The following is a 25006-nucleotide window of genomic DNA, read 5'->3' as shown; positions in this document are numbered from 1 at the left end:
GGCACATCTTAACTAGGATGCAATACTTACTTTAACTAAGATTCAATACATACTTGCTGAATGAGTCAGTATCCCATATAATCCTTATCTCAGCTATATTAATGCCTATCAACGTTCCTTTAAGGTACTCAGGATTCAAAGAATATGCCTATAACTCAGGCAATTCTTGGGAGCCTGCTACAGTCTTCGTCCAGTGTCATGTTTACGTGCCTGCAATCCATGTTGCACAACACGGGACTCATGCTTCAATACTAATTTGCTCGGCCTGGAAATATTTTCATCTACCAAACTTCCTTTTTTTTTTTTTGCGGTACGCGGGCCTCTCACTGCTGTGGCCTCTCCCGTGGCGGAGCACAGGCTCTGGACGCGCAGGCTCAGCGGCCATGGCTCACGGGCCCAGCCGCTCTGTGGCACACGTGGGATCCTCCCGGACCGGGGCACGAACCCGTGTCCCCTGCATCGGCAGGCGGACTCTCAACCACTGCGCCACCAGGGAAGCCCCCAAACTTCCTTCTTAATACATATTCCTGGGTAATGATGGCAGTCATGTCCTTAAAAAATAATTAACTGGAAGGTTCATTCAGGTTTTAAACTGGTTTGTGGCAAATGGACTCAGAAGCCAGGTACATAGAGCACAGGTGAAGCAGGTAGCTTTGCTTTCCCCAATATGGTGTGATGAGGCGGAAAGACCGGTAAACAAGCAGTTAGGAGACTAGCGGGTTTGGCCAGTGTTGCCACCAACAACTTGCAGGACTTCAAACAGCTGAAGCTGGGCCAATCCCTCACGAGGAAAGTGCCAGAGTTTCACTGGATCGGCTCATTCTCTTTACCGGACCTACCTCACGGATACGGTCAACCAGTGGAAGTACCATTTACTAACGCTTTGCATGAGCAAAGTACCGAGCTGGGTGCCTACGTATGCTGTTTGCCTTGAAGCAGCTCCACCTTCTTCCCTTCTAAACATGAGGAAACCGGGGCTCAGAGAAGATGGGTGATTTGCTCAAGGCACAAGCGAACAGGATTTCCACGCAGTAACACAAATTTCAAACTAAGCTCCGTGCATGATGCCCAGTTTGCCTCCCTTCTGAAGGTTTGCACGCAAGGCCAAGTCGGGCATCCCAGAGAGGTTCAACCCAGACAGGATCCCACAGTCTGCCACCAAAACTTCCCAACCTTTTACCAGGATGCCTAACCTTCTGGTCGTGGAATCAAATTCCATCTTGTCTGCTCTTCTCCTTTGTAATCTCTGGTAGAAGCATTTGCAAACACAAATAGTTAAAGGTCACCAGTAAGAAGCAGAAGAGGGATTTTGCACAATCCATCTGTGCTGGGATAATCCAGAATTGGCCGTGAATGTGCTGAAGGGCCTACACTATACCAGTAATTCTTTTTCACCTGCCATCCACAACAGTCAAATGTGTTATTCTTGTACATTCTTTGGAGAAGAAGTGAGGCACGTGCATCCACAGACTGGGCACTCAGTCAGTGCCGCGGGGAAGCAAACTTCAAATACAAATTTTTTAATTCCCAGTTAAAACCTTGAGAAAATAAGCAAGTGGATGGTGCGGCCTAGTTATAAACTGGTTTCAAGTCAACTCTGCCCTGTGGAAATGATGCAAAAAAGCAGAATAGAAAATGTCTTTTTTTCCACATAAGGTATGGAATGAAGGAAAGATCATTGATTTTAACAGCTGGAAGGTTTGGGGATCTGTCTGTAACTTTGCCACCAACTGTTTGTGTGACTTTAGACAGATTCTTTATATTCTCTGGGTCATTTTTTCATCTGTAAAAGGAAAAAAGGTGATCTAGGACAGCAATTTTTCCATCTGTTTCTTAAAGCTGTAGATCCTCTCCTTTAGAAGTAAACTCTTATATGGAATCTCAAAATCCTTGTGCTTCGGAATCTTCAACTTCCATCAAGGCAGCATAGCATTGGGAGAACGGGCTGGAGCCATTACCTTGGATATAACTTGGCTCTGAGACAGACTGACTGTGTGACCTCGGACACGTTATTCCACCTCTCTGAACCTCAGTTTGCACACACAGAAAGTGGGGACAACAATGAGAGGATCTACCTCCTAGAGCTTTGGAGAGAAGTACATTAATTATTCCACGTGCTTAGAGGGCATGGAACTCCATACACATTAGCTATTACTGTTAATAATATAGCTGTGACCAGAGCAGCAACCCCCAGCAGAAGCACATCAGAGCCTGTCCAGTTGTTGACTTGGGGGGATAGCAACTGTTTATAGACGGTCACTCTGCACTTATCATTGAAAGGGCTCATAAATGATTTTTCTGACCTCAACTTTCATAAGTAGAGGAGCTTCTACAGAAAAAGATAAAAGTGAGGTTTATCACTCGAGTGATAAAACCAAAAGGAAATGCAAGGAAGTGCTTACTGTTAAGTTAGGATAAAGGTTATTTTAATGGGGAAGGTGGGGCTGTGACCAGGAGGGGACTCATGAACGGGGCTCCTGGGGTAGTGGGCACAGCTCCTGGGGTAGTGGGCACCAGTCCTCGACCTGGGTGCTGTTCTAAGAATCTTCCCCGTGTAACAATTCACTAAGCTACACGTTTGTTTTGGGTGGTTTTTCTATATCTTGGTTTTATTTTATAATAAAAAGGTCTTAAAAGTGTTGTTTCATAAAACAAAATCAATGAGCACGTAAATTACGCTTACTGGCTTCCAAAATGTTAACGTTTTGCCACGCAACGCACGTCAGTATGGATGTGCTATCGTTTTACTAAACTTTTAAAAATATATTTTACAATAGGAGCTTTGTTTGCAGTATCCCGAAGTATTTCTGTAGAACCAGCCACCTGGGGAACACTCTTTGAAAGCCAAGGGACTTCTGTTAAAATTTTATTTCTGAGTCCGTGATTTTTTTTTTTAAAGATACACTCTGAAAATCAAAGTCCTGCCCTTCAGAACTTGACTATCTTCACAAAACACCAATTATGTTTGCCTTAAAAGGGGGCATTATTGCTTTAGTATTGAACCTTCACTTCCTTCATTCTCCAGTAAGCCACAAAACCCAAAACTTTCCTAGGACCTGAAACCTCCTCTAGGTCTGTGCTCTCCAGAATTCTATGTGCACCGAAAACAAATGATTTAAGTTTCCCCAGTGAAAGAGGAAATCGGGGAGTAAAAACTTGTCCACATCTTTGAGGCTGGGTGGAGCACACGCACTAACCATACCATCTGTACAAACGGTACCAGAGTTCAGCGTGCTTATGACTGGAAAGGCTTATGATTTATGCTTGCTAGTTAAATATGCTTATGATTTAAACTTATTTTCTCTGGCAAGAAATACGCTAGTCAGCACCATGGCCGAGCCAGATGATGGGAAATAGATACATATTTCAATGATACACATTTTAAGGCTTGCTGAGCCTTGTAAGTGCTACTGTTTTCTTTTTATAACAAAAGACCTAACTTCCTGTAGAATTCCAGAGAGTTTTAAAAAATACATTCATTAGTGAAAGCAGTGAAAAGTTCTCTAACAGCGGTTACTACACTAAAAGAGTCACCGGTTGGCCTCGAAAAAACTGGATTTGAGGTGGGGAGGCAGAGCCTATGCTTATAAAACCACCAAGAACACATTCCAAAAGCTCACGGATAACCTCTAGGTGATAAAGGACACACCGAATACACGGCTGCAGTCATCAGACTCAAATGGGTGGAGGAGATATTAGGAAATCTTAGAGCCTTCACACTGTTATGCCCTGCTCCTCATTTAATTAATTTCATTTAATTCACTGTGTTAAAATTAATTGAGCATCATATACACAATCCTGAACTGCTTGCTTTTACAGGGAGAGTTAGGAAGAGTCTACAGATGAATGGGAGAAATAAGAGTGCTGGCATTTTGCTTGTTTTTAAAGGCATATGTTAGCTAGAAAGCAAGAGTAAATCGACTTTATGTTACCTAAGGGGCAACTGAATCTTACGGGCAAATTGGGGGACAAAAGAGAAACAAGCATGATTGGCTTACTCTAAAATGAAACCATTCTTAGTAACGGGTAAAGAAAAAGAATGAAAATAAAATGTGTTTTCTAAGACACCAACGTGAGCCCTATCACCAAATACATTCAAGAAGGGAGCAGAAGAGGGCTTCCCTGGTGGCGCAGTAGTTGAGAGTCTGCCTGCTGATGCGGGGGACACGGGTTCATGCCTCGGTCCGGGAGGATCCCACATGCCGTGGAGTGGCTGGGCCCGTGAGCCATGGCCGCTGAGCCTGCGCGTCCGGAGCCTGTGCTCCGCAACGGGAGAGGCCATGACAGTGAGAGGCCCGCGTACCGCAAAAAAAAAAAAAAAAAAAAAGACGGGAGTAGAAGAAATAGAAATAGCTGCTTCCTGCCGGAGGACACATGGCAACCTACTAGGTGTCAGACACCATGCTAGGAGCTTCACACGCATCCAAACAGGTGGACAGAAAGTTTCAGTAGGTGCCGGAATAAACAGGGTTTGACAATCACCACACATATACATACCTGGAACCTTATTAAGATGAAGCAGTGTGGTTTCTAACATTGCATGAAATTCTAAACCTGAGGGAGTAGAACGACATTTCTATACTATAGAACCCAGTTACAGCGTGAGAATCCACGGCAACAGATTAGGAAAGATCTCGACATAAAGCTCTACAGATTAATGAACACCTAAACAAACCCCACGAAGTTCTAACTTAAGAAAAGGAAGGAGCACCAATTCACAGCAATACAGTCCCGAATCAGAAAACGGCAAGAACTTTTGCATGAAAAGTCCAAACATGTGCACTAAACACATAAATCACTGTTTTTCAAGTAAGAAAAGTACAGTCTAGTCTTACCTGATGGCTGCCAAAGGCTGGAATAAAAATTACTGACTTAGAGAAGCAACTTTCACATGTATCTGAACATCAAACACAACACACAATATAAAATCAAAAATAACTAGAACAGAAAACTTTTCAGTCTGACCTTAAAAATACTGAGCAAATCACGAGATGAAGCCAGATCAAAAGGAAGGGCATTACACCAGCTTGTAGCCATATGTGAAAGGGCCCCCAACGCACAGGGCACAGATGGTATACCACGGGGAGGAGGGGGCACAGGCAGATCCAAAACATCAGGCAAATAAACCGGCTTCAAGTTACACAGGTAACAGGGTTCAAAAGAATGAATAACTGTGAATGCCAGTGATAAGATTTTACATTTGGGACAAAGGGTACTGGCGGTGCCAAGGTCAAGTGTGCCCACTAGTTTAAGCTCAGAAATCCTTTTGTGTAACAATGTCAATGAAACTGAAATCTCGGTGGGGGGACATGCAAACGGATGGTGACTTGTTATTACCCAATTACTGAGAAGACAGTTAAGACTTTTTGAAAAACCATACAGTGGCTGTCAGCCATATTACCTGATTGAGGGCTGAGAAATTTTTCTTTGGGGGGGTGGTGATTTAATGTATACTCACGAAGCTAACAGCTCTAACTGAAACTAGAAACACTGTAACTTAATTAAAATGCTCGAAGTCCTTTAATATTCCCCATTCATCACTTATGTAAACTGCTAAAATTAAAATTTTCACTTCCTAAACCTTCATCAAAAGTCGCTTGTTTGTAAAAAAAAAAAAAAAGTTCTATAGAGAACTCAGAAATGCTACTATTTACTTCGTTTGTTTCTCTCATGCAAAGTTGCCAGGTTAATAAATCTCAAACACTTGTTCCCAGATAAAAGTTTCAGAAAAATTCTCTCACTTCAACCTAAGTTGAAACTGTCATAAAGAGATCGTGCGTTACATTAAGTGAGTTGATCACTTTTCTCAGGCAGCAACCAAAACAAAGCCATTTAAGACAGGTTTCTTCAACCTTGCGATTTCCGAAGGACACAAGAGCATAGAATATCCAAAAGGCTGTTGTATTGGATATTCTAGTAAGGTACATTCAACACACACATATACAATGGGACTCTCAATTTTAGTAGCAACGATGAACAAAATAATACTGACTTCACAATGACTTTTGCTTATCATTCACGTGGTTTAGGGAATACTTTGATTTTTTTGGATACTTCCACGTATCAAAGGATCCTTCCAATTTAGTAACAGCTTTGCTAAGCCACATCTAGGAGTGACAATTAATTTGAGTGGAAATTCACTCCCAGACTACTCTGATAGTCATTTGAACACTTTTGAGTTATTTTACATGCAATTTTATAGCTCTGTAACGTTCATTTAATCTCGTTCAATGATGCTGAACCCCAGATGCCATAAGACATTATGGAAAAGGAGTTACTGCACATATGGGGTACCTACTTTTTCTGAACATTAATTTCTTTTCTCTTAACAGGCTGAAATGGTATCTAGAAAAGAGAAAAGCCACCATTCTGTATTAAAGGTTTTATATTATGGACTTCCGGAGGTGGGCTACCTATTACTGCTTGTGGTCCTAGCCATAAAGTTCTTATTTACGAACATCACCTTCTCAAGTCTAAGTAATAATGGCTTTCTCCAGCCTTCAGAAGGTTGTTGGTATTGTACACACAAATCAGGTCACCTGAGAGAGCTTGCAGGGGTGGGGTGGGGTGGGGTGGGGGGTGCGGCGGTGGCTGTGAGGCTCTCCCCATTTGAAACATCAAGGGGTTGGATATAATCAGGGGTTTGCAAAGTGAGGGTCTGAAGACCATCCACATTAGAACCCCTGGGGCGCTTGCTAAAAAGGCAGGTATCTGAATCAGAAACTCTAGGTTCGGGGTCGAGAAAGGAAGCACCCCAGTAAATTCCTCTGCATGCTAAGGGATGAGAAGCCCTGGTAGATGATCTCAAAGGTCCCTTCCACTCTAAAATTCTAAGAGTCTGTGAGTTTTAGGAGTAGAGTTGTATCAGCCAGATCGATAAGACAGTGACTCGGAGCCTGAATGGGTTAACCTAAATAAGAAGTGCTGTTAGATTTCGATGCATATGTAAAAGCAGAAAACAAAAACAGAACAGTATCATCAGATGTGTGAGGCATCTATCTGGGCTTTTGTCCTCATGGGAGATGGAGAGGAAAAGCCCACTCTAACTGCTGCATAGGAGAAGAGACCCCAAGGGGGCTTTCACTGCACTTCCATTCCTATCCTTTTCCTGCTCACCTTCTGACCCCTCTCTGCTGTTGCAGCAGTTAGTTCTCCAGGCATTGACCATCGTGACTCACCAAACTCTTAAGTAACTTGTCATCGGTCTGAATATCCTCTTTTAAGAAATAAACTGTCTACAGGCAGTCCTCTACTTGCATTTGTAACGAGCGAAACGTGACAGAAACATCAATCTAGGAAAGGTGAACAGCAGACTTACATTTTTAAAGGGGACTTTCATATTTAAAAAGAAAAAAGAATCAAACTCTAACTTTACTTCTCCCTTTGGGCACAAGATTTGCCCACTTTGATGAAATATTTCTGGTATTTCCTATATGTTAGTTTATTTCATTCCTTCTCTTCCTAACTGCTTATAGGCTCAATGAGAGCCTAAGATTTGAGATTTTTTTTTAAAGCACATCCGGAGTGCTCTGTCTTTGACACATTTTTACTAGGTGTAGGAGAGCTAAACTTCTACTGGTAGTACCTCATCAAATTTTTATAAAACCACAAAGAGCAACAGGCAGTGGAACCTTAAAACGATTATACAAACAGAGCTGGATACACGATGCTGCTGAGGCAGAACCGCTGGCGGGAAAGCAGCGCCACCATGTGGTCGCTCCAAACGTTGTCAGCTTTGTGTAAATACAAAAGTTGGGATCCTCTCAGAGGTGGGCATCGTGTAGCAAAATGCCCGCCTCCTGGGATAATAAGGTTACTTTCTAACACCACACTGTGACACTGCTTCGGTCACTGAGTGTGACAGGCAGAGAACGAGAGCTGCTTATAACAAGGGTATCTGATTATGTATCGGTGTATCGATGGCCAGGTTGGATCAGATATTTAGTGCGTGATCGGGGTGACATGTTTTGGCGTTAGGGGGACAGACTTGGAGTGTTCCCTGTTTAAGGAAGCCTGGACTGCGGTGTAGCCTGCAGACTTCAATGCCCAGCTCTATCACGCTGGCTAGTCCCCTGTCCTTTCACAAAGGACAATCTCTCTGTGGGTAGATTATACACTATGTCTAGTGGGCCCAATTATGTTCAAAATTTCTTTCAAGTACAAAGCCTTGTGACTATATGTATGATCTAGACATCGGCTAAATTCAAGAAAGTGGAGAAGGTCAGAGTCAAGTTAAACTCAAAGTTTACCAGAATTGTGTTTTCCTTTCCATGTTTTTTCTCCATCAACTGTATCCCTCAATTTAACAGGCACGTCATATTAAATGGACGTGTCCTATGTAAACTACACCCTCACTTCAGAAATGCAGAAACATTGTGGGTGGGAGGAATATTAAAACGGAGTGAGCTGGCATTCAGAAAGCGCTTACAAAAGAGAACCGAAATACAGACAAGTTACTTTCAATGAGTACCATCTGTCCTTATTTAATAGGAATGACAAAGACCAGAGAGCAAGCTCTCTGGCTTCTGGATGGCTCTATGCAGAGAGTCCAGGCTACACGTGCAAAGACTTCACTGAAAGACACCCGGATTCTACTGCAAGTACCCCCTTTACCCAGCAATGGCCGAGGGGGGGACGCCACCCTAACACTAAAGTCACGTGCCCCACAAAACATTTCCTTGTATCTCCAGAGTATTAGCTTCTTTAATCCAAAAAGGTAATGAGAGGTTTTTAAACTGATTACATCAGCTTAGTTCATACACTGTCTCTTAAGAACTAAATAGTCAATTAAAACAATTTCCAAAGCAAAATCTGACAAAATCCTCTCTTAGGGTAATTTAGATGATAGGTTTTTAACTTGGGCAAATTAAACCCTTCTCACAGCTGGTATTTTCCACAGGGTCAGAAAGAGTGGCACAAGTTCTCTGGGACAAAAAAACCTACTTTGTGTGTTAAACCATGTTTCGTGATCATAAACAATAGAAACTAGAAAACATTAATGGGAGCCTAACATGCCTATTCCTTTTATTTTTTTACTTCAAAAGCTACATACATGCAAAAGTTGAACATGTCATCACAATGCTTTAAATAAAGTTCAAAAATAAAAATACTTCAACATCCATTTACTTGTGGAAATATATATGACAATTATAATGAAGATAAGTCAATTATATCCTTTGTTCTACTCTATCAGAAAAGTACTTATATTATAAAAAAGAATTTAAATTCATGCCCAGAATATTTTTTTTAAATCCTTGATCAATAATTTAAAAACAAGTTGGATGTTAGTACAATGTTTAAAAAAATAAAAGTTCCAGGCTTTTGAAAAATGGGTCTGATATCCTTATACCTCATTTTGAAATCACTGGAGAAACTCAAGTTTAGAAACAAAGCATTAAAAAAAAAAAAGAAAAGCCATGATCATTGTTATTATGGTTGATGTGGTTAGTGATGCAAGTGAAGGGCACGACTTTTGTAAAAAGATATTGTTTCAAATCCTTTAAAATGTTTGAATGGAGGATTTTATTTACAAACACAGGTTGCGGGCTGCAAGGAGCCCCACCTCTCTCTGCTGGTCAGTACTGCAAGGGGAATTAAAAGTCCTGGGTGCAATGAAGTTGGGATGCACCGCCCTTTTGTGAGAAGTATAAGCATGCCTTAGCTCCCCTGAGTCCAGAAAGAAAAGCCAGCAGGAGGAAGCGTCTCCAAATGGCCCTGCCTTTTTCAGGTAGACGCAGTAGGAGGCTTGGCAGAGTCCACGGAGGGAAATCAGAACATTCTGAGTGTTCCAGAGGGTGGTCATTTCCTTCTACTAAAACCGGTATTTATTTGGTAACGTAATACGATGTATCTCAACAATTCTAAAAATTAATGTGAACAGAATGCATTCAGAGTTCAACTTTGTGAATGTTCACATTCATCCTGGAAATGAGATTTAACTTCTGCTCCTAAATGAAAAAGGCAGGGGGAAAGCTGCCCACACCGGAGAATGATTGATTATTGGAAACGACACACAATGTGAACGGTAAAAGGGGATCATTTAACAAAATGTGTCTGAATTCATTTGGAAAGCCCTAAGTGGGTACACACACCCAAAATTTAGAAGCAGCTTAATTCAAACACTTAAAATATCACCTCCTCTTTAGATCAGAAATTGTAAGGTTTCCTATTGAGACAAACCCCTTGCTACCACTCCAAGCGCCTCCCTTTGAAAAGGCCAAATTGAAATTCTGGTTGGAAAGTATTTCCACCGAGGGTCCAAAGATCTACAGTTTGATTTATATCCTGATACTCAACTGTGGTTATAGTTTTCATGTTTGGCAACCCAACTATTCCTTTCCTTTCATCTCGGAAAAAAAAAAATTCTTAAAAAGGAAAAATAAAAGATGTGTGTGCTCTCAGTGAAAAATCAGATTAAGTAAGGTTTTTCTTTTCCCTGGGACAGAAAAAACAATGCCCAGTGCACAGTATGTAGGAATGTGTCACAACAAATAATCAAAAGACAGGTTTCACCCAGCTAGTATTCCTCCGAGGACAGTGTGGTTTTCAAAAGCAGTATTGTCACGATTATGCATATTCTCATTAACTAGGTACAGCAGAGCTACTTAAAGGGAAACCAATTTCTTGTGCCTCAATGAAAGGGGAGTATAGAAAACAATAATTAGACTGAATGAGGAGTTTAAAAGGGCAAAAAAAAAAAAAAAATGGAGTGAAAAGAACAGAGAATTCAGAAAGCAAAAAAAAAAGCAAGTAATGTGACGGTAAAAACCCACACAATCTCCCTCCACCCCACCTGCCACTTTGAATCCTAATTGCTCAATCTGCAAGGGCAGAAACCCACTCTAAATGGACCAGCATCGGGCTTCGGCAAGTCTTCTCTTCACTCTCCCTCCTGTTAAGACCGTTTCCAAAACCAATCAGCAAAGGACAAAGAATTCTTTACAGAGTGCAATTAGTGTTTTCCACGTCCACCTTCAAAAGCATGATGCTCTTCATGGGCTAAAGGACAGAAAAAAACAAAAAAGAAAAAAAGGAAAGAAAACTTTAAGCAAAGGATGGGGCAACCCTCCTCTAAGGCATCTCATTCAGTTTCCCCAAATGTTGGCAAGAACTCAAATACCTTTGTGTGCCAGTAACTGTTAGCTAAGGCGTGCATTTCCTGAGAAACGTAATAATGAAAATTAAAACAAGGAATAAACAAGCAATGGGCATGCTGCCTGTTCCTTCTTGCTGTGCCGGAGAGGATGAGTAATCCCAGCAAGCTGATGAAGAGGATACACTGGGCTGCCAGCAAATTCTGTAGGGAAATGCGCCCCGCAGAATGCAGTGCTGGGGAGGGGCCTCACAGAACCAAGACAGGGCCATTCACAAGCTTATCTTCAAAAATAAAACAAAACAAAAGTAAAACAGAACTGAGAATACCACCAGGAGGACAGCAATTCTCTTAGGTCCTCCCCTACCTTTAAACACCCTCTGTGGGAAATGAAGTTTCATTAAATGGATGGGTCTTTTATTTTTCCCAATCACGTTTTTTTTTTTTTTCTTTCTTCTTTTTTTCCAGCCCTACTGTCTGGCTTGCAAAATGACTAATTAAAATTAGGAACTTCAGAATAAAAAAATGATGCTGTGAAAAATATTTTCCAAAGACTTAAATTTTTATAAAGTGGAGGTGGGAATTGGGAGACCTGTGAAATATAAAATATTTCCTCCAAGGCGAAAGGCCCAGTTTGAAAATCCACTTCCTGGACTTGGTTAAACCATCATCATGAAGCAAGGGCAGATCCTCTTCTCTCAAATGGAAAAGTTACTGACTTGGGGCTGAAAAAGCCAAAGGCCACTCAGGATCCCCCATGCTTTGTCCATCCCCCCTCCCCCCTAGGAAGGATGTCCTAGGAGGGCAGACATGGGCTGGCCCATCTCACCTCCTAAGCCCCTCCTAAGTCTGTATTTTTAAGATGGACTAAATTCTTCAGACTAGTGTGTGGTAGGGGTGAGGCGGGGAACAGGACCATTTGCCCTTTAGGATCATCATGGTCATTCACCCAAACCTGCTCTTCACTTGGATAAAACATTGAGAGAAGCACACTTTGCAGCTCCCGGGGTTACCGCAGGTTGGCCCAATTCCCAAGGGTGGCCAGGACTCCAAGCTGACTTAATTGAACATTTCTCACATGTAGAACTTAATAAATATTTCACTTTGTATGTTTTTTTTTTCTTTTTAAGAAAGATTTTTAGGACAGACATCAAACAAAACATGGCCTGCTCTTCAATGAAGTATAGCATTGCTACTGGGTCAAGTGGGGGGTGGGGCACAGACCTCTTAGCGATGCTGGACCCCGAAAGATAAATCAAGAGAGAGGCACTGTCCATGGATTTTTATTACTTCTCAGTGGGAGGGACAGTTCGGGGCAGTCATAGTTAAGACAGTGCAGTCCTGATGGGTCATGGAGATGGGAACAGAACATTCAGAATCGGGAGAGTTCTGGGGAACAGGGAAAAGTTCTGTGGGCCTTGGGTTAGCCTTGGTTGAAAGGGAATATAGAAAAGGTCAAAGCCAGGAGTCAGCAAACTTTTTTCCGGAAAGGGGCAGAGGATAAACATCTTAGGCTCTGTGGGTCACAGGGTCTCTGTCTCAACTATTAACCCTACCCTTGTTACGTTAAAGCAGCCACAGATGAGATATACCCAAACAGGCATTGCTAGGTACCAATACGCTTTATATATAAATACTGGAATTTGGATTTCATACAATGTTCATATGTTACAAAACGTAGTTCTTCTTTTGATTTTTTTCCAACCATTGAAAAATGTGAAAGCCATTCTTAGCTGCAGCCCATACAAAAACAGGTGGGAAGGGGGCAGATTTGGCTGGACAGTGTAGTTTGCCAAACTCTGCTCTAAGCAATTCTCACATCAGAACACATTTGTCATTCAGCTGCTCCGAAGAGCCCAACAGAATTTGGCGGGGGGAGGGGGTCTCCATTCATTTAAGTTTCTCAGTCAAGTAACCAAACTGTATCTAACCCACAGATAACTTATCAACAGCCTGACCCTCAGCCACCCGCCTGGAGGCCCTGCCCAAATTCATCAGGGCTCTTTCTATGCGGGAAAATCTCCCCTGTCACGTGGTTCCTGTAACAAGACTGAGGAAGAGCGTGGAGTTGGCCATTTCTGACCTAGTTCACCCTACCACCCTACCTGTTCTTCACCTACCTACCTAACACCCTGCCTGTTCTTTATCAAGCTGTGAGTAACATTTCTGCCCAAAACCTCATTTTTCCAAATCAATTCTGCAGCACGTGGTGTATAACCCTACTGAGTAAAGGACTGCCTGCTTTATTTAAAATAAAGACAATTGCTTGTTTTTTCCAATTCCAATTTTTATTTGAATAATCTTTGAATTTTTAAATGTCAATTTATGCCCTTAAAATATGCATTTCTACTAAGACCCGCAGCCAGTTCTGCCTGACTCACGAATGTCACCGTGGCCTCCACATAAACGTAGACGCCCTAAAGGGCGCCTGATCTGGGGAGCTGCAATGTCCCCTCCTCTGTCTCGCTTTTTTCTCCCCCCACCCTCCCCCAACCCCAGCCATCACAACAACGAAGTGATGACTCATCCTTGCTTAGTCTTACCTCATTATTGCCACTGGCCTAAAAACTAGCCTAACCACTCAATGGCCCGATTATCTCTGTGGCCTAAACACTCCTATCATGTGTTGAGCCTGCTGCTACCCTACGTGTTAGAATTTTGAAGCAGAAGGGACCTTGGAGATCATTTAAGACCAACCTTCTCAATAGTCAGATGGGGAAGTGGAAGGAGGAGACACCGCGACTTGCTCGAGGTCACAGTGTTGAAGTGGGACAAAAGTCCAGACTGCCTGACTTGACCATTCCAAATCGCTTCTCTACTCTTTGGAGTCAAATGTGGAGAAGGTCCTAAGGAGGTAAAGGACGTGTTCGCCCCGTTCATAAATGGCGGCGAAACATACTTCCTTTTGGAGAGTTTCTGCTGGAGTGAGTCTCGCGGAGTACAAAAAAAAAAGACCCTCGGTGAACTTTCAATGAATATCTGGGCTGAAAATACAATTAATGCTCCCTATGGAGGCAAAACTGCATCTACAAATGTGCGACTTCCGCACGGCACAATCAATAAGCGCCTTCTGCAGTGCCATCCTCTGTCTCTTTTACTGAAACTTGCATTTAAAATTCAGACGCTAAGCATCTCCTGAGTATCTGCAGCAGCAGATCTGTCCCACTGCTTAAAATCTAAAGCACTGGGCCTGTGACTATATGAGTGCCTAGAGGGAGGCTTAGTCTTCATATCACAGTAAGACAATCACAAAGCAAAATCTGACTTTTTTTCTTCTCCTTTTTGACGAGGGGTTGGGAAAAGTGAAACGGTAACAGAGTATATTTCACCAATGCTAAGATGCACTCCCCACTCCGCCTCCCCACTGCACATATGAAGACCCCGGAATCAAGAACGTGCCATGGGTCAATTAGGAGCCTTGTATGTTTCTTTCTTAGTAAAATACTAAAATAATACTTATCATCAAGAGCATCTTAGAGTCAATGAAATACCGTGGTTTAAAAAAATTGGGTTACTGACTCTTGGAACAGTCTGGGGAATAGGAAATTCACCATATACGTGTAGGGCTGTCAATGCTTTGCTCTAACTCACTGTTAAAACTGTAACCCGCAGTTTGATCTACCAAACATTGGTTTAATAGCACTAAGCTGTTTTCATTATGAAAAAGATGACTTTTTCAAAAGAGCACACAAAAGCAATGAACATGAATCATGATGGAAACAATGGGTCCACACACCTATTCATACTGTTAACATTTCACCACTATGCGTGCATTCTCTTCTGTGTCACAGTCATCCGTAATGAGGACGTATTAGCATTTCAGTAGAACATTCAATCTTGCCTGTGCGCAGAACGAGTTCCTCCACGGATACAGATGTTATACATTATAAATCCCTGTTTATGAAGGGATGATTGAAAATCTACCTGCCAGCTCATATAATAACTTTTTTTGTTACTGTTGCTTCGAATAGAAGGTAATTTTTTCTGAGAATGACAAGTTTGAGATCAGGTTTGAATTTTTGAAATAAAAACAGTAAGTATCTCCTTTTCTGATCCGTGTGTTTAGGCGACAACTGAAATCTCACTTCAATTTCTGAGGCTACAGTTTTTTTAAAACACCCTTAAAATGTATTTTATTGAATTACTTATTGGATTATAGAATTTCAAGCGATTCTCCCTGCACCTCATTGGCAACACGGTTTCTGTCTTTAAAAGTATGATAGAATAAGCTAGAAAGTAGTAACTGGAAATGAAGCACTTACGTTTATAAAATACGGCTTTAAAAGATATGTGGGGCAGGAGTTCATAGATCTTTTCTAAAACGGTGGCTTCCCCCACTACGGCGGCATTTACATTCCAGACTTGGACGACGTCTTCCCGGTCCCGGACACTGACACTAACTCCTATTACTTCGTCATCTGAGCGGAAGGAAGGGGGAAGAAAGAAATGAGTGATAATTTCAAGTCCGCTGGGAGCCGGTTTTTTAGCACTTATCATTTTATCTGTAAGTTGTAGAGAAGATGATCAAGACAAGGTGGCACGAGAGAACCCGTGATAAATACTGTTTCTAAGGGGGATCGTTGGACAAAAAGCAAGTTAGTGGGCAAAAGCCGCAGCAGTCACATCACATTTATCCGGCGACTTAGGTAAACAGAGTGTCCCGGCCAAACAAATTTTCCAGACAAGTGAGTTACCCTTCTTAACATGTTACCGAAGCTTTGGACTATTTCTGACTCTGTTTTGATAAGACTTCTTCAAGTTGCATAATGATCGGCCCCCCGAAAGCCAACTGAACTCACATGAACTTTTTCCTCGATGCTTGGCTGTCTTTGTGAAGAACAGCAAGTATCTCTCCCGACTTCCCGCCAACCATTCAGAGATCTCGGGGTGGTTAGTGCTCCAGGCCCCAACACTAACTGGACCCAGACTGTGTGTTCCGAGTTGCTCATTCTGCTTCTGCGGTTTTGCTTGTCTGCTCCTTTCCTATTAATCATCCCTGCTCTTGCCTGTTTCTCCCTAGCCATCCCCCTTCTGGTTTGGGCATTTTAACTGTAGGCTAGAGAATCAATGACCATCTGTTAGCTCTGTGTATAAAGTAAGTATCTTCTAAGTGTGGCCATGTCCTTAGAGCACTTCGGCAAATGGGCAGGAAAGCATTTATCTACTTTGATTAATGTAGGTCTTTTTTTTTTTTTCTTAACTAAATTCTGGATTGGGGGCTGCTCTGTAGGCATTCGAGAATGGTGGCTGGATAAGTAGGATTGTGTACTGTCCTCTGGGGCCACTTTGTGTACAGTCATTTGCAGCAAAATGACAGGAGTAAAGACTTGACTCCTGGTATACATGTTTGCAGCACATTACTGAAGTAGGGTCACCCCTCTGCCCTTGCACACTCAGCATCAACGAGTGAAATGTGAAAGATGAGCATTATCAAAGTTAGGAAATTTTGCTTTAGTTAATATGTTTTGCCTAATTTTCCTTATTTACTATAAATCTGTACATCTCAATATTTCTGCTATCAGTTTTCCCGTGTGTCTTCTGGAGGTTAAAACGTTCCAGCATTTAGATACAATTTAAATGAGGACCTGTCCAATTACTAAAGGAGTTCATCTTCAGTAAAATAATTCCTTTCTTTCCTCCATCCTTCCCTTCTCTCCTTCATTCCCTTTTTCCCTCTCTCCCTTCTTTCCTTTGTAAATAAACTTGACTCTGGCTAAATGTATATGACGTGACACTAAATAATTCCACGTATAGAAGTGTTTGGAAGCAGACAAAATCAGTCGAAGGTGTCAGAAGTTGGGCTTGTGGCCACCTCTGGGGGAAGGGAGGGTGTGGAGAGATTCTGGAGGCCAGTAACATTCTGTTCCTTGATCTGGGTGCCAGTTACAGGGATCTGTTTACTTTGAGAATATTAAGGTACACACATAACAGTTTGTGTCCTTTTCTGTATACATGTCACATTTAAACAAAAATTTCCAAAAGAGTAAACAGTACCTGATCACGGCTACCCACAGAAACTTATTATCCCCTCAAGAAATGTGTCTTATGTACGTGTTTCTTGTTTTCTCATTTATCTTCAAAGTATATTTGCTAGAGCTCAATGTTAAATTCTATGTGAACAAAAAATCATCAAGTGAAGAGGGAAGCTTTGGCATTCACCACTTTCAAGAACAGTCGTGAAGACACTAGCTCAGCCTTTCAGGAAAAGAGCAGCATTTTCCAGTCTTTTTGTTTTGCCCATTTCTACACTATTGGGCAGAGGGTACTGTAGCTTTACGGGTGCTGAAAATGCTGAACTGTCAATATTTCAGTCTCGTCTGGCTTTTGGTTCCTACGTGTAACCTCCTAGCACAGCACTTTCAGAAAGGGCATGGTAAAAAGGCTGCAGCCCGTATGCAAAAGGAGATCCATCAGCAAACATGTAATATTCATAAGCAGAATCAACCGGCAAAAACGCTGATGATTTTAGGGTACTGGCAGCACAAGACGTCAGAGCTAGGAGGAGCCACTGTTTGAAGATGGGGGAAGTGAGGACCAGAGAGATGAGCTGACCTGCTGTAGTGGTGGAGCTGGGTTAATTAAGAGCGAACAGTTAATACTTAATGGTGCTCTCGTTCCAAAGTCAAGCACGGAACAATAGGTCTTCTTTGCTCAATCCTGCCTATTTATTATTACTTAGACTATTTTCCCTGGTTCTGGAAACAGGAATAATTCATACAGAAAACTTCCTCTCCCGGGGATTTACTTGTTTATAATTATACCGAAGATGCATTTTTGACTACATATTGTAAAGTTGCTACCTACCCCCTATTTAAACGGAAGGGATCTGTACTTTTAAGATAATTTCATCTTAACCCAGGTTCTGTCTTCAGTGAATAAAAAGATGTGCAGGAATTAAGGAAAACAAAAGGAGAATGATTGAAACTGTTAGTGAGGTAAATCTGAAACCTGCTTGGCACCGGCTAGGCCTATAAGGGTTCCCAAAGACAGAACCAGTTAAGACGCCTGAGGGCAAATCAGTCAATACCAAAGAGTTAAAAAAAAATGAAAGCTGAACAGGAAAAATGTGATTCTAAATGTTACCTCAGAAGCATTCAGAAGGAACTACCCAAGAAGAAAAAACAAAACTTTAAACGAGCAATTCAATTTTCCTCTCTCAGTGGTTTCACGACAAAAACAAAGCAAAATAAAAATGGGCTAAGGGATTAACAGGTACCAACTATTAGGTATAAAATAAGCTACGGGGATGTGTCGCGCAGCCTGGGGAACAGAGTCACTATTTCGTAATGACTACAGATGGAGTGTAATCTTTGAAAATTGTGACTCTTTATGTTGTGTACCTGTAACGTATGGGTTTTGTACATCAGCTATGCTTTAATTAAACAAACAAACAAAAAAAGCAAAATAAAAATGTATTCACAGGGCTCTCAGAAACGCACTCAGTATTTGAAAACTGAGTGAGTCTTCAAGTGAAGTCTTCAAAGTCAAGTCCTGAAGACTTTACATTTCAGCCCCAGCTGTCAGATCACAGACGCTAATGGCGATTCATCCCCACCTCCCCTTTATCTCTCACTCTGAGTAGAAGGGACCAAGAGAGGGACAGGAGGAAGGGGCGAGTAACTGAGAGGGGCAGAAAGGACTGTGCCGACCTAACTACAAACTTCAGGTGACAACTAAGCCACTGGGCTCTTCTGGAAGAACTGGAACTGGTGAAGGAAGCCCACCACCAGTGGTGTTAGGAGCCCAATGTCAAATTTCATTTTCTTCTGGAACATATATAAGGCTGTATGTCAATTACCCTTCAATTAAAAAAAAACAGTTTTCCTTTTTTTCTGCCTATTTATTTTAGACAGATGGTCACGGACACTATGAAGATGAGCTATAAGTGCAAAAAAATATATAGGCGCATACACATATGTATATCCACGTAATATACACATATGTAAGTATACATATGCACATACACATGTAACATGAAAACGCCACGAGCACATGGGAAAAAGCTAAGTAACTTCATAGTTACAAAAGAAGCAACTCCAAAATATGTAAAAAAGGCAAACACACAGAAACAAGGCTCAGCAAGGAACAAGCAGAAGCCAAGCACGCGCGAGCGGGGACGCCAGAGCTGAGGGTCTCATTACCTGCGACGGCACAGTCTGTGAACTGTTCCCCGATAGTCGCTAACAACAACTCTTTCCAGACTGTGGACTGGTGTGGGAAAAGAACAAAAAGCAAAGCAAAAGAAAACCAAAGAAAAGGAACACATATACATTTTTAAACAATTATCTTCAGGAGCTACCCAAGTCACAGTTTCTTTAACCTCTCACGCCCTTTCCACGCCCGTATCTGGAGCCCACAGGCATCGCTGAATCACAGGCGTAAACACCCACGTGGTGGCGTATGTTTGTACTGTTTTACACATCGCTTTGCACAGAGAGATACAAGGGATCCCAAGTCACAAACTCTGTGTCCACAAAACTGTGGGGTCCGAAGCTACAGAGCTAATCTCTAGTGCCACCTCTGATGAAGTTGAGAGCAACGTGGGGAAAATGCACTCAAACGACCTACACTTTTCCAATTTCTTTGCCTCTCACTGATTCAAAATGTATCAGCTGGTTATAAGTGAATGCTATTAGGACCATCCTTCTCTCTTTTCCAGCAGTTTATAAGGTACTTCCAAGGTTACACAAGTGAAGAACACTTAAGGAAATTTCTGGTTTACTGACTACCAGAGACTTGCAGATCTCCATTCACTTGAAGGCATTTTGTTTCTGCTAAGTGACTGAACTGTGGTGTGTGTGCGTGTGCGTGTGCGCGCACATGTGCATTTCCCTGGAAGAATCAGTGCACGCTCTAGTCCACCTCTTCCCTATGAGAAAACCTGGAGCCTCTTCTGCTGAAGACCCCCTAATGCCATCCAATCAACAGTCAGCATCCACGCACAGGTAACTGGAGGTCTCCAAGTTCTTTCCAGTTCCTCTTCCTCAAAAAGTTCTTGGTTCCGTATCTCTTCCTTGTCTTGATTCACAGGCCCTGAACTCCACCAGAACCAGGTTTGATTCCTGACAGCCGGCTTAGAGCTGTACCCTGGGCAGGCTTATTAGCCTCTCTGAGCAACAGTTTCCTTCAGTGAACAGGGAATAATAATAGGACCGACCTCCCAGGGCTGTTGTGACCATGAAATTAGTCAACAAATGTTGCATTCGACGGGCTCAGCGCTGTGATTGCAACAACAGCACTGGAGATTTAAGATCCATTCCATAAACAGCTGCGTGTTTGCTCTGGACCAGGCGCCCACTAATGTATTAACTATAATGAGAGTACGTATTATCATGTTCTAATGAGCTGAAAGCAGCCTCACTGAATTTTTAACCAAGACCACAGCAGTCAACCATCATGGCTTTTCACTCTCAAGGAGGGTTTTCTTTTCTCTTTCCTAGACCCTCCGTCTTGTCTACCTGTCTCCCACCTACAAACCATCGCTTCTGTTTTTTATCTGTCTCATCTGCAGTCTCTTACGCTATTAGGAACAAAGATGAGGGTGTTGAGAGGAAGTTAGGGGGAGGGGATGTTCCCTCTCCTGTTGTGAATTCAGAGGAGGCTGACCCACCGGATTCCCACCGGTCAGCAACAAAGAGAGGGCTGAGCTGCTTGGGATGAGGGCACTTGTGCAGATGTGAAAGCGTTATTATTTGCGACTGAATGTGGTCAAGTGAGCTGACAAGGAGGGAGGACAAACTTGTCTTTCAGCTACCTTTCATCCAATGCTGACGTCATGATTGTTTCTACCAGAAGTCAATGTCTACTGCAAGTAAATAAAGAACATGGCAAGGAAAAGGTGTCCTTATGGAAATTCAAAACAACTTTCTCTCCTTTCAGGGGGGCAGGAAGAGCTTCACAGGCCTTGCTTGTTTTTTTGTTTGCTCCCCTGACGTTTTAAAAATTATAGATGCCAAATACTAGCCAAATCTCGTAGCTATGCATCTTAACGATAGTTTGCACCTTTAACAAACAAGTTGGGTCATATCTTTCGGTGTGTGCTCATCGGGAAACAATGCAAGGTCAAGCCTGTGGGTCCCTGGAGATGTTTCAATCCTTTGAGCTCGTCCACGTGAAAGAAACCATGAAAAGGTGAGACTGGGGAGCATGTGTCCTTTCATCCATTTTCAAAGGCGGCTTAAGAATAGATTTGAATGCTCTTTTCAGTCGGTACAATGAATTAGAGCCCACTCCCGGGAAACCCAGGTTTCTGAGGCTTGACCACTGCCAACCAGCGGCCAAGCAGGCTGTGCCATTAACCAGGGTTTCATCAGCCCCAGAGGGAGACTGGACACAGCCTCGCATGAAACCCCAAAGGGCAGTGAGATGCAAGGCCTCCCACACATCCCCACTCTCTGTGCCAGGGTCATTCTCAGAAGTGCTTGTCGCCCCAGTGGGGAAGGGACGAGCCTTTGCTGGGAAGGATCCTGCTTCTCACTACGTAGACCCACTTCCACATGTCGGTCATGGCTGTGGAGGACATGACAGCCCTAATCAGCTTTTCTGTAAAGTTTATAGGCATGTAGCTGTTCAGAACTATATGATACAGTCACACTCTTACACCATTTCTACAGAGACTCACAATGCATTTTCAAGGTGACAGTGTGAGGCAGAAAACCCCCAAGGTCAGAATAGAACTTCTCACCCCCAGTCCCATTCTGAGTCTACCAGGCGGACTGTCTAGAACGCACAAGAGGTTCATCATAAGCTGTCAACAACCCCGAACTTAGCTTCTAGAAAAGGATGAGAGCGAACCTACCGTGCTGTCCTTGGGAACTTTCATCTTCCATACGCCACCCTTTGCATTACTCTCCTCTTCCCTGGATCAAAGACAAATGTTCACAGTTACACTCATGGATTAAGTAGCTCTACATACATCTAGTTCAACAATGGATGACATTAAAAACAATAAACAACGGAGCATTCTGCAATAAACTCTCCCCGGTTCGTTTTACTAGAAACAGAAGCAGATGAGAGAAAAAGGAAGGGGATGGAGATGGGGAGGGAAGAAGGTGGGATTCAGTGGCCAAAAGGGTAGGGAAGGTGATGGGATACCAGGTTCTCATCCTCAAGGAGCTGGTGAGGAGAGGTTCCCTAGACCCCCTGGGGTGGACAAACTAATACAAGTGCTTCACATGTGAGAAGGCCTTTACATTTCAATGTCATGCTCTTGACATCGCCTCATCTGATTCGCATTTCAGTCTTGTGTCATAAGCCTAATAGGGGACTCAGCCCCGGTAGAGGACATCTGCTGTCTCCCTGTGTAGTAACTGCTCCCTCTTCTGGCAAGAGCACCCCAATTTCCCTTTAAGGAGCTACTTGTCCCCTACTCTTATGCCAGACCCTTTCTGATATGGCTGATTCCATATCCTAGCTTTAAAGGTGGGCTTATGACCCAGACACTTATGACTTCGTAGTCTTTATGATTGGCCAGGGATGGAAAGGCAACCCACGCTGGGCCGATGAGAGCCTGCCCTGGCATGTTACTGGAGCTGGTGAATGCTGACACTGACAAACTTGTAGGGCTTAAGACTGGAGTTTATAAAAGCCATTTTGTCACAAATGGGAAAACCTGCCTGAAAATTAAGCCAAGGCAGAGAAAAGCAAAGCAAGTCTGACGGAGAGTGTCAGATTCCTAAGAAGAATTGAGCACCCAGATCTGCCTGAAATCAGCCCTACCGGTAGACTGTTTAGTTACAGAAGCCAAAAGATTCCGTTTTGTTGTTTTTTTGGGGGCTCAGTTTACGTTTCTGCCATTTGCTACCAAAGAGCTAAGATATATTCCCATTTTATTAATGAGTAAATGGCTTAGATCAGTTGAGGGACATGATGCAAGGATTTACTACTAGTTGGGACTCCAGCCTAGGCAAACTGGCTTACTGTCCTCCACCCTCAACACTACTCCAGCTATTAAAGAAGAAAGACACCTTCCCCTCAACCCTGGGCCGTGATCAGTATCATACACTTTCTATGTGGTCCACATGAGGTATGTCTGAGGTTATATGATCTTTGTTCATATAATAGATGTGGGTACCACATCTGTTCCCTCATCTCCCCTCCAGCCTATAAGCTTTTTCACTCCACTGTCCAGGTCATTATTGAACAAGTGAAAGAACAAACCCAAATGATGCCACACCCCGATACAAAGACCTGCACGGCACCTTCAGCGAGCTAATGAGGACCTATGTATTGTGAGACTGCAATGGGGTCCTCTGTGGGCGGATGCTGAGACACCTGCTCATCACTCTGGAGCACAAGGGGAAAGGGGTCGAGGGAAGGGGTCTATTTCAAAATTAAATCATGGCTAAAATGACTTTGCGACACCACCAGGAGAAAATTACTTTGGCATTCCAATTTGGCATGAAGTTATTTTATTAAGTTCACAACCATTTCCCTCCCACCTTAACCTCAAACTATACAGAAGACACTTACCAAAGTGGCCGCCTCTCTCCTCTCATTAAATGATAACTACATCTCAAAGGCAGGCTAGTCACAGGAGGAATATTATTGTACACACTCCAGAATATCTTTAAAAGAAAAACACTTTGTTTAATACACCCAGTATTGACTTACTGTGCTTATAAAATTAATGCATTAAAGCTTATAAAATTCATGCATTAAAGAAAAAAAAATCAGATCTCATTAAGTCCTACCCATTCAAACTAGATTTTTCTTAGTATTCTTCCTAATTTTCTGCTAGAAAATGTAACATAACATTAAAGAATGTTCTTTTCTGAAGTCAGGCTAAGTTGTATGCTTCAGGAAGCTATGGTTTAGCAAACATTCTTATGCAATGTGTCTCCACATAAAACAGGGTAAGGATCTTGCTAATGATTTTTCTGACAGGTATATGGCATCTAATAAAAACCTGTAGTGCTGAATACGTGTACTGAATCATATTTCCTCATGACACTGACTCTGTCTTCTTTCTAAGCCTAGAAAGAATCTGTTACACTTTGGATTGGGGGATGGGGTATAGAGGAGGCAAAGAGGAATCACCTCATGTGCTCTGTCCCCCTTCCTTTCCTCTCCCAGGAGGAAAAGGAAATAGCTCAGCTGCCAAAGCCACAAGTTGCCCAAGATGCACAGTGTTAGGAATTCCATGATTGTGTGTTCTCCAAACTCATATAGTGAAACCCAAGCCCCCAATAGGATGGAATTAGGAGGTGGGGTCTTCGGGCATAATTAGGCCATAAGGATGGAACCCCCCCGCCCAGTGATGGGATTAGTGTCCCAATAAGAAAAGGAAGAGAGTTAGCCCTCTCTGTCCACCATGTGTGGATATAATGAGAAGACGCCTATCTGCCTATAAGCCCAGGAAGACTGCCTTCACCAGGACTTGACCATTCTGGCACCCCTGATCTTGAACTTGCAGCCTGCAGAACTGTGAGACATCAATGTTTGTTGCTGAAGCCACCCAGTCTATGGTATTCTGTTACAACAGCTGGAACTAAGACACAGGGTGGCTGGTAGTCAGAAACAGGTTACATAAAAATAGTAGAGTAATAGTAACAATGAGAGTAACAGCAGCAACAGTAATAGGGCCAGGATTTGGTCTCTGACTTTTTTTTTTTTTTTTTTGTGGTACGCGGGCCTCTCACTGTTGTGACCCGTTGCGGAGCACAGGCTCCGGACGCGCAGACTCAGCAGCCGGGGCTCACGGGCCCAGCCGCTCCGCGGCATGTGGGATCTTCCCAGACCGGGGCACGAACCCGCGTCCCCTGCATCGGCAGGCGGACTCTCAACCATCGCGCCACCAGGGAAGCCCTGGTCTCTGACTTTTACATGTTTATGTAATTTATCTTAATGACAACCTAACTAAGAGGTACAATTATTATTCTTGTTTTATAGATAAGGAAACTGAGGCACACAGAC

General features: G+C 42.7%; 1 protein-coding gene across 1 annotated transcript in view; it reads right to left on the bottom strand.

Annotated features, from left to right (window-relative positions):
* Positions 1-8999: 8999 nt before the first annotated feature.
* The window catches only part of EIF4E3 (eukaryotic translation initiation factor 4E family member 3), a 38745-nt gene continuing 22738 nt past the window's right edge, over positions 9000-25006 (bottom strand). The window contains exons 3-7 of the mRNA XM_030867723.3: positions 23564-23658; positions 21891-21951; positions 19234-19300; positions 15355-15510; positions 9000-10998 (exon numbers count right to left, since the gene is read on the bottom strand). Coding sequence (XP_030723583.1) covers positions 10952-10998; positions 15355-15510; positions 19234-19300; positions 21891-21951; positions 23564-23658 — 426 coding nt within the window. The 3' untranslated portion in view covers positions 9000-10951. The remainder of the gene's footprint in view (positions 10999-15354; positions 15511-19233; positions 19301-21890; positions 21952-23563; positions 23659-25006) is intronic.

Source organism: Globicephala melas, chromosome 11 (genome assembly GCF_963455315.2).
Source record: "Globicephala melas chromosome 11, mGloMel1.2, whole genome shotgun sequence".
Classification (NCBI taxonomy): Eukaryota; Metazoa; Chordata; class Mammalia; order Artiodactyla; family Delphinidae; genus Globicephala; species Globicephala melas.
The sequence above is the reverse complement of the archived record's forward strand: the minus strand, read 5'-3'. Positions and strand labels throughout refer to the sequence as shown.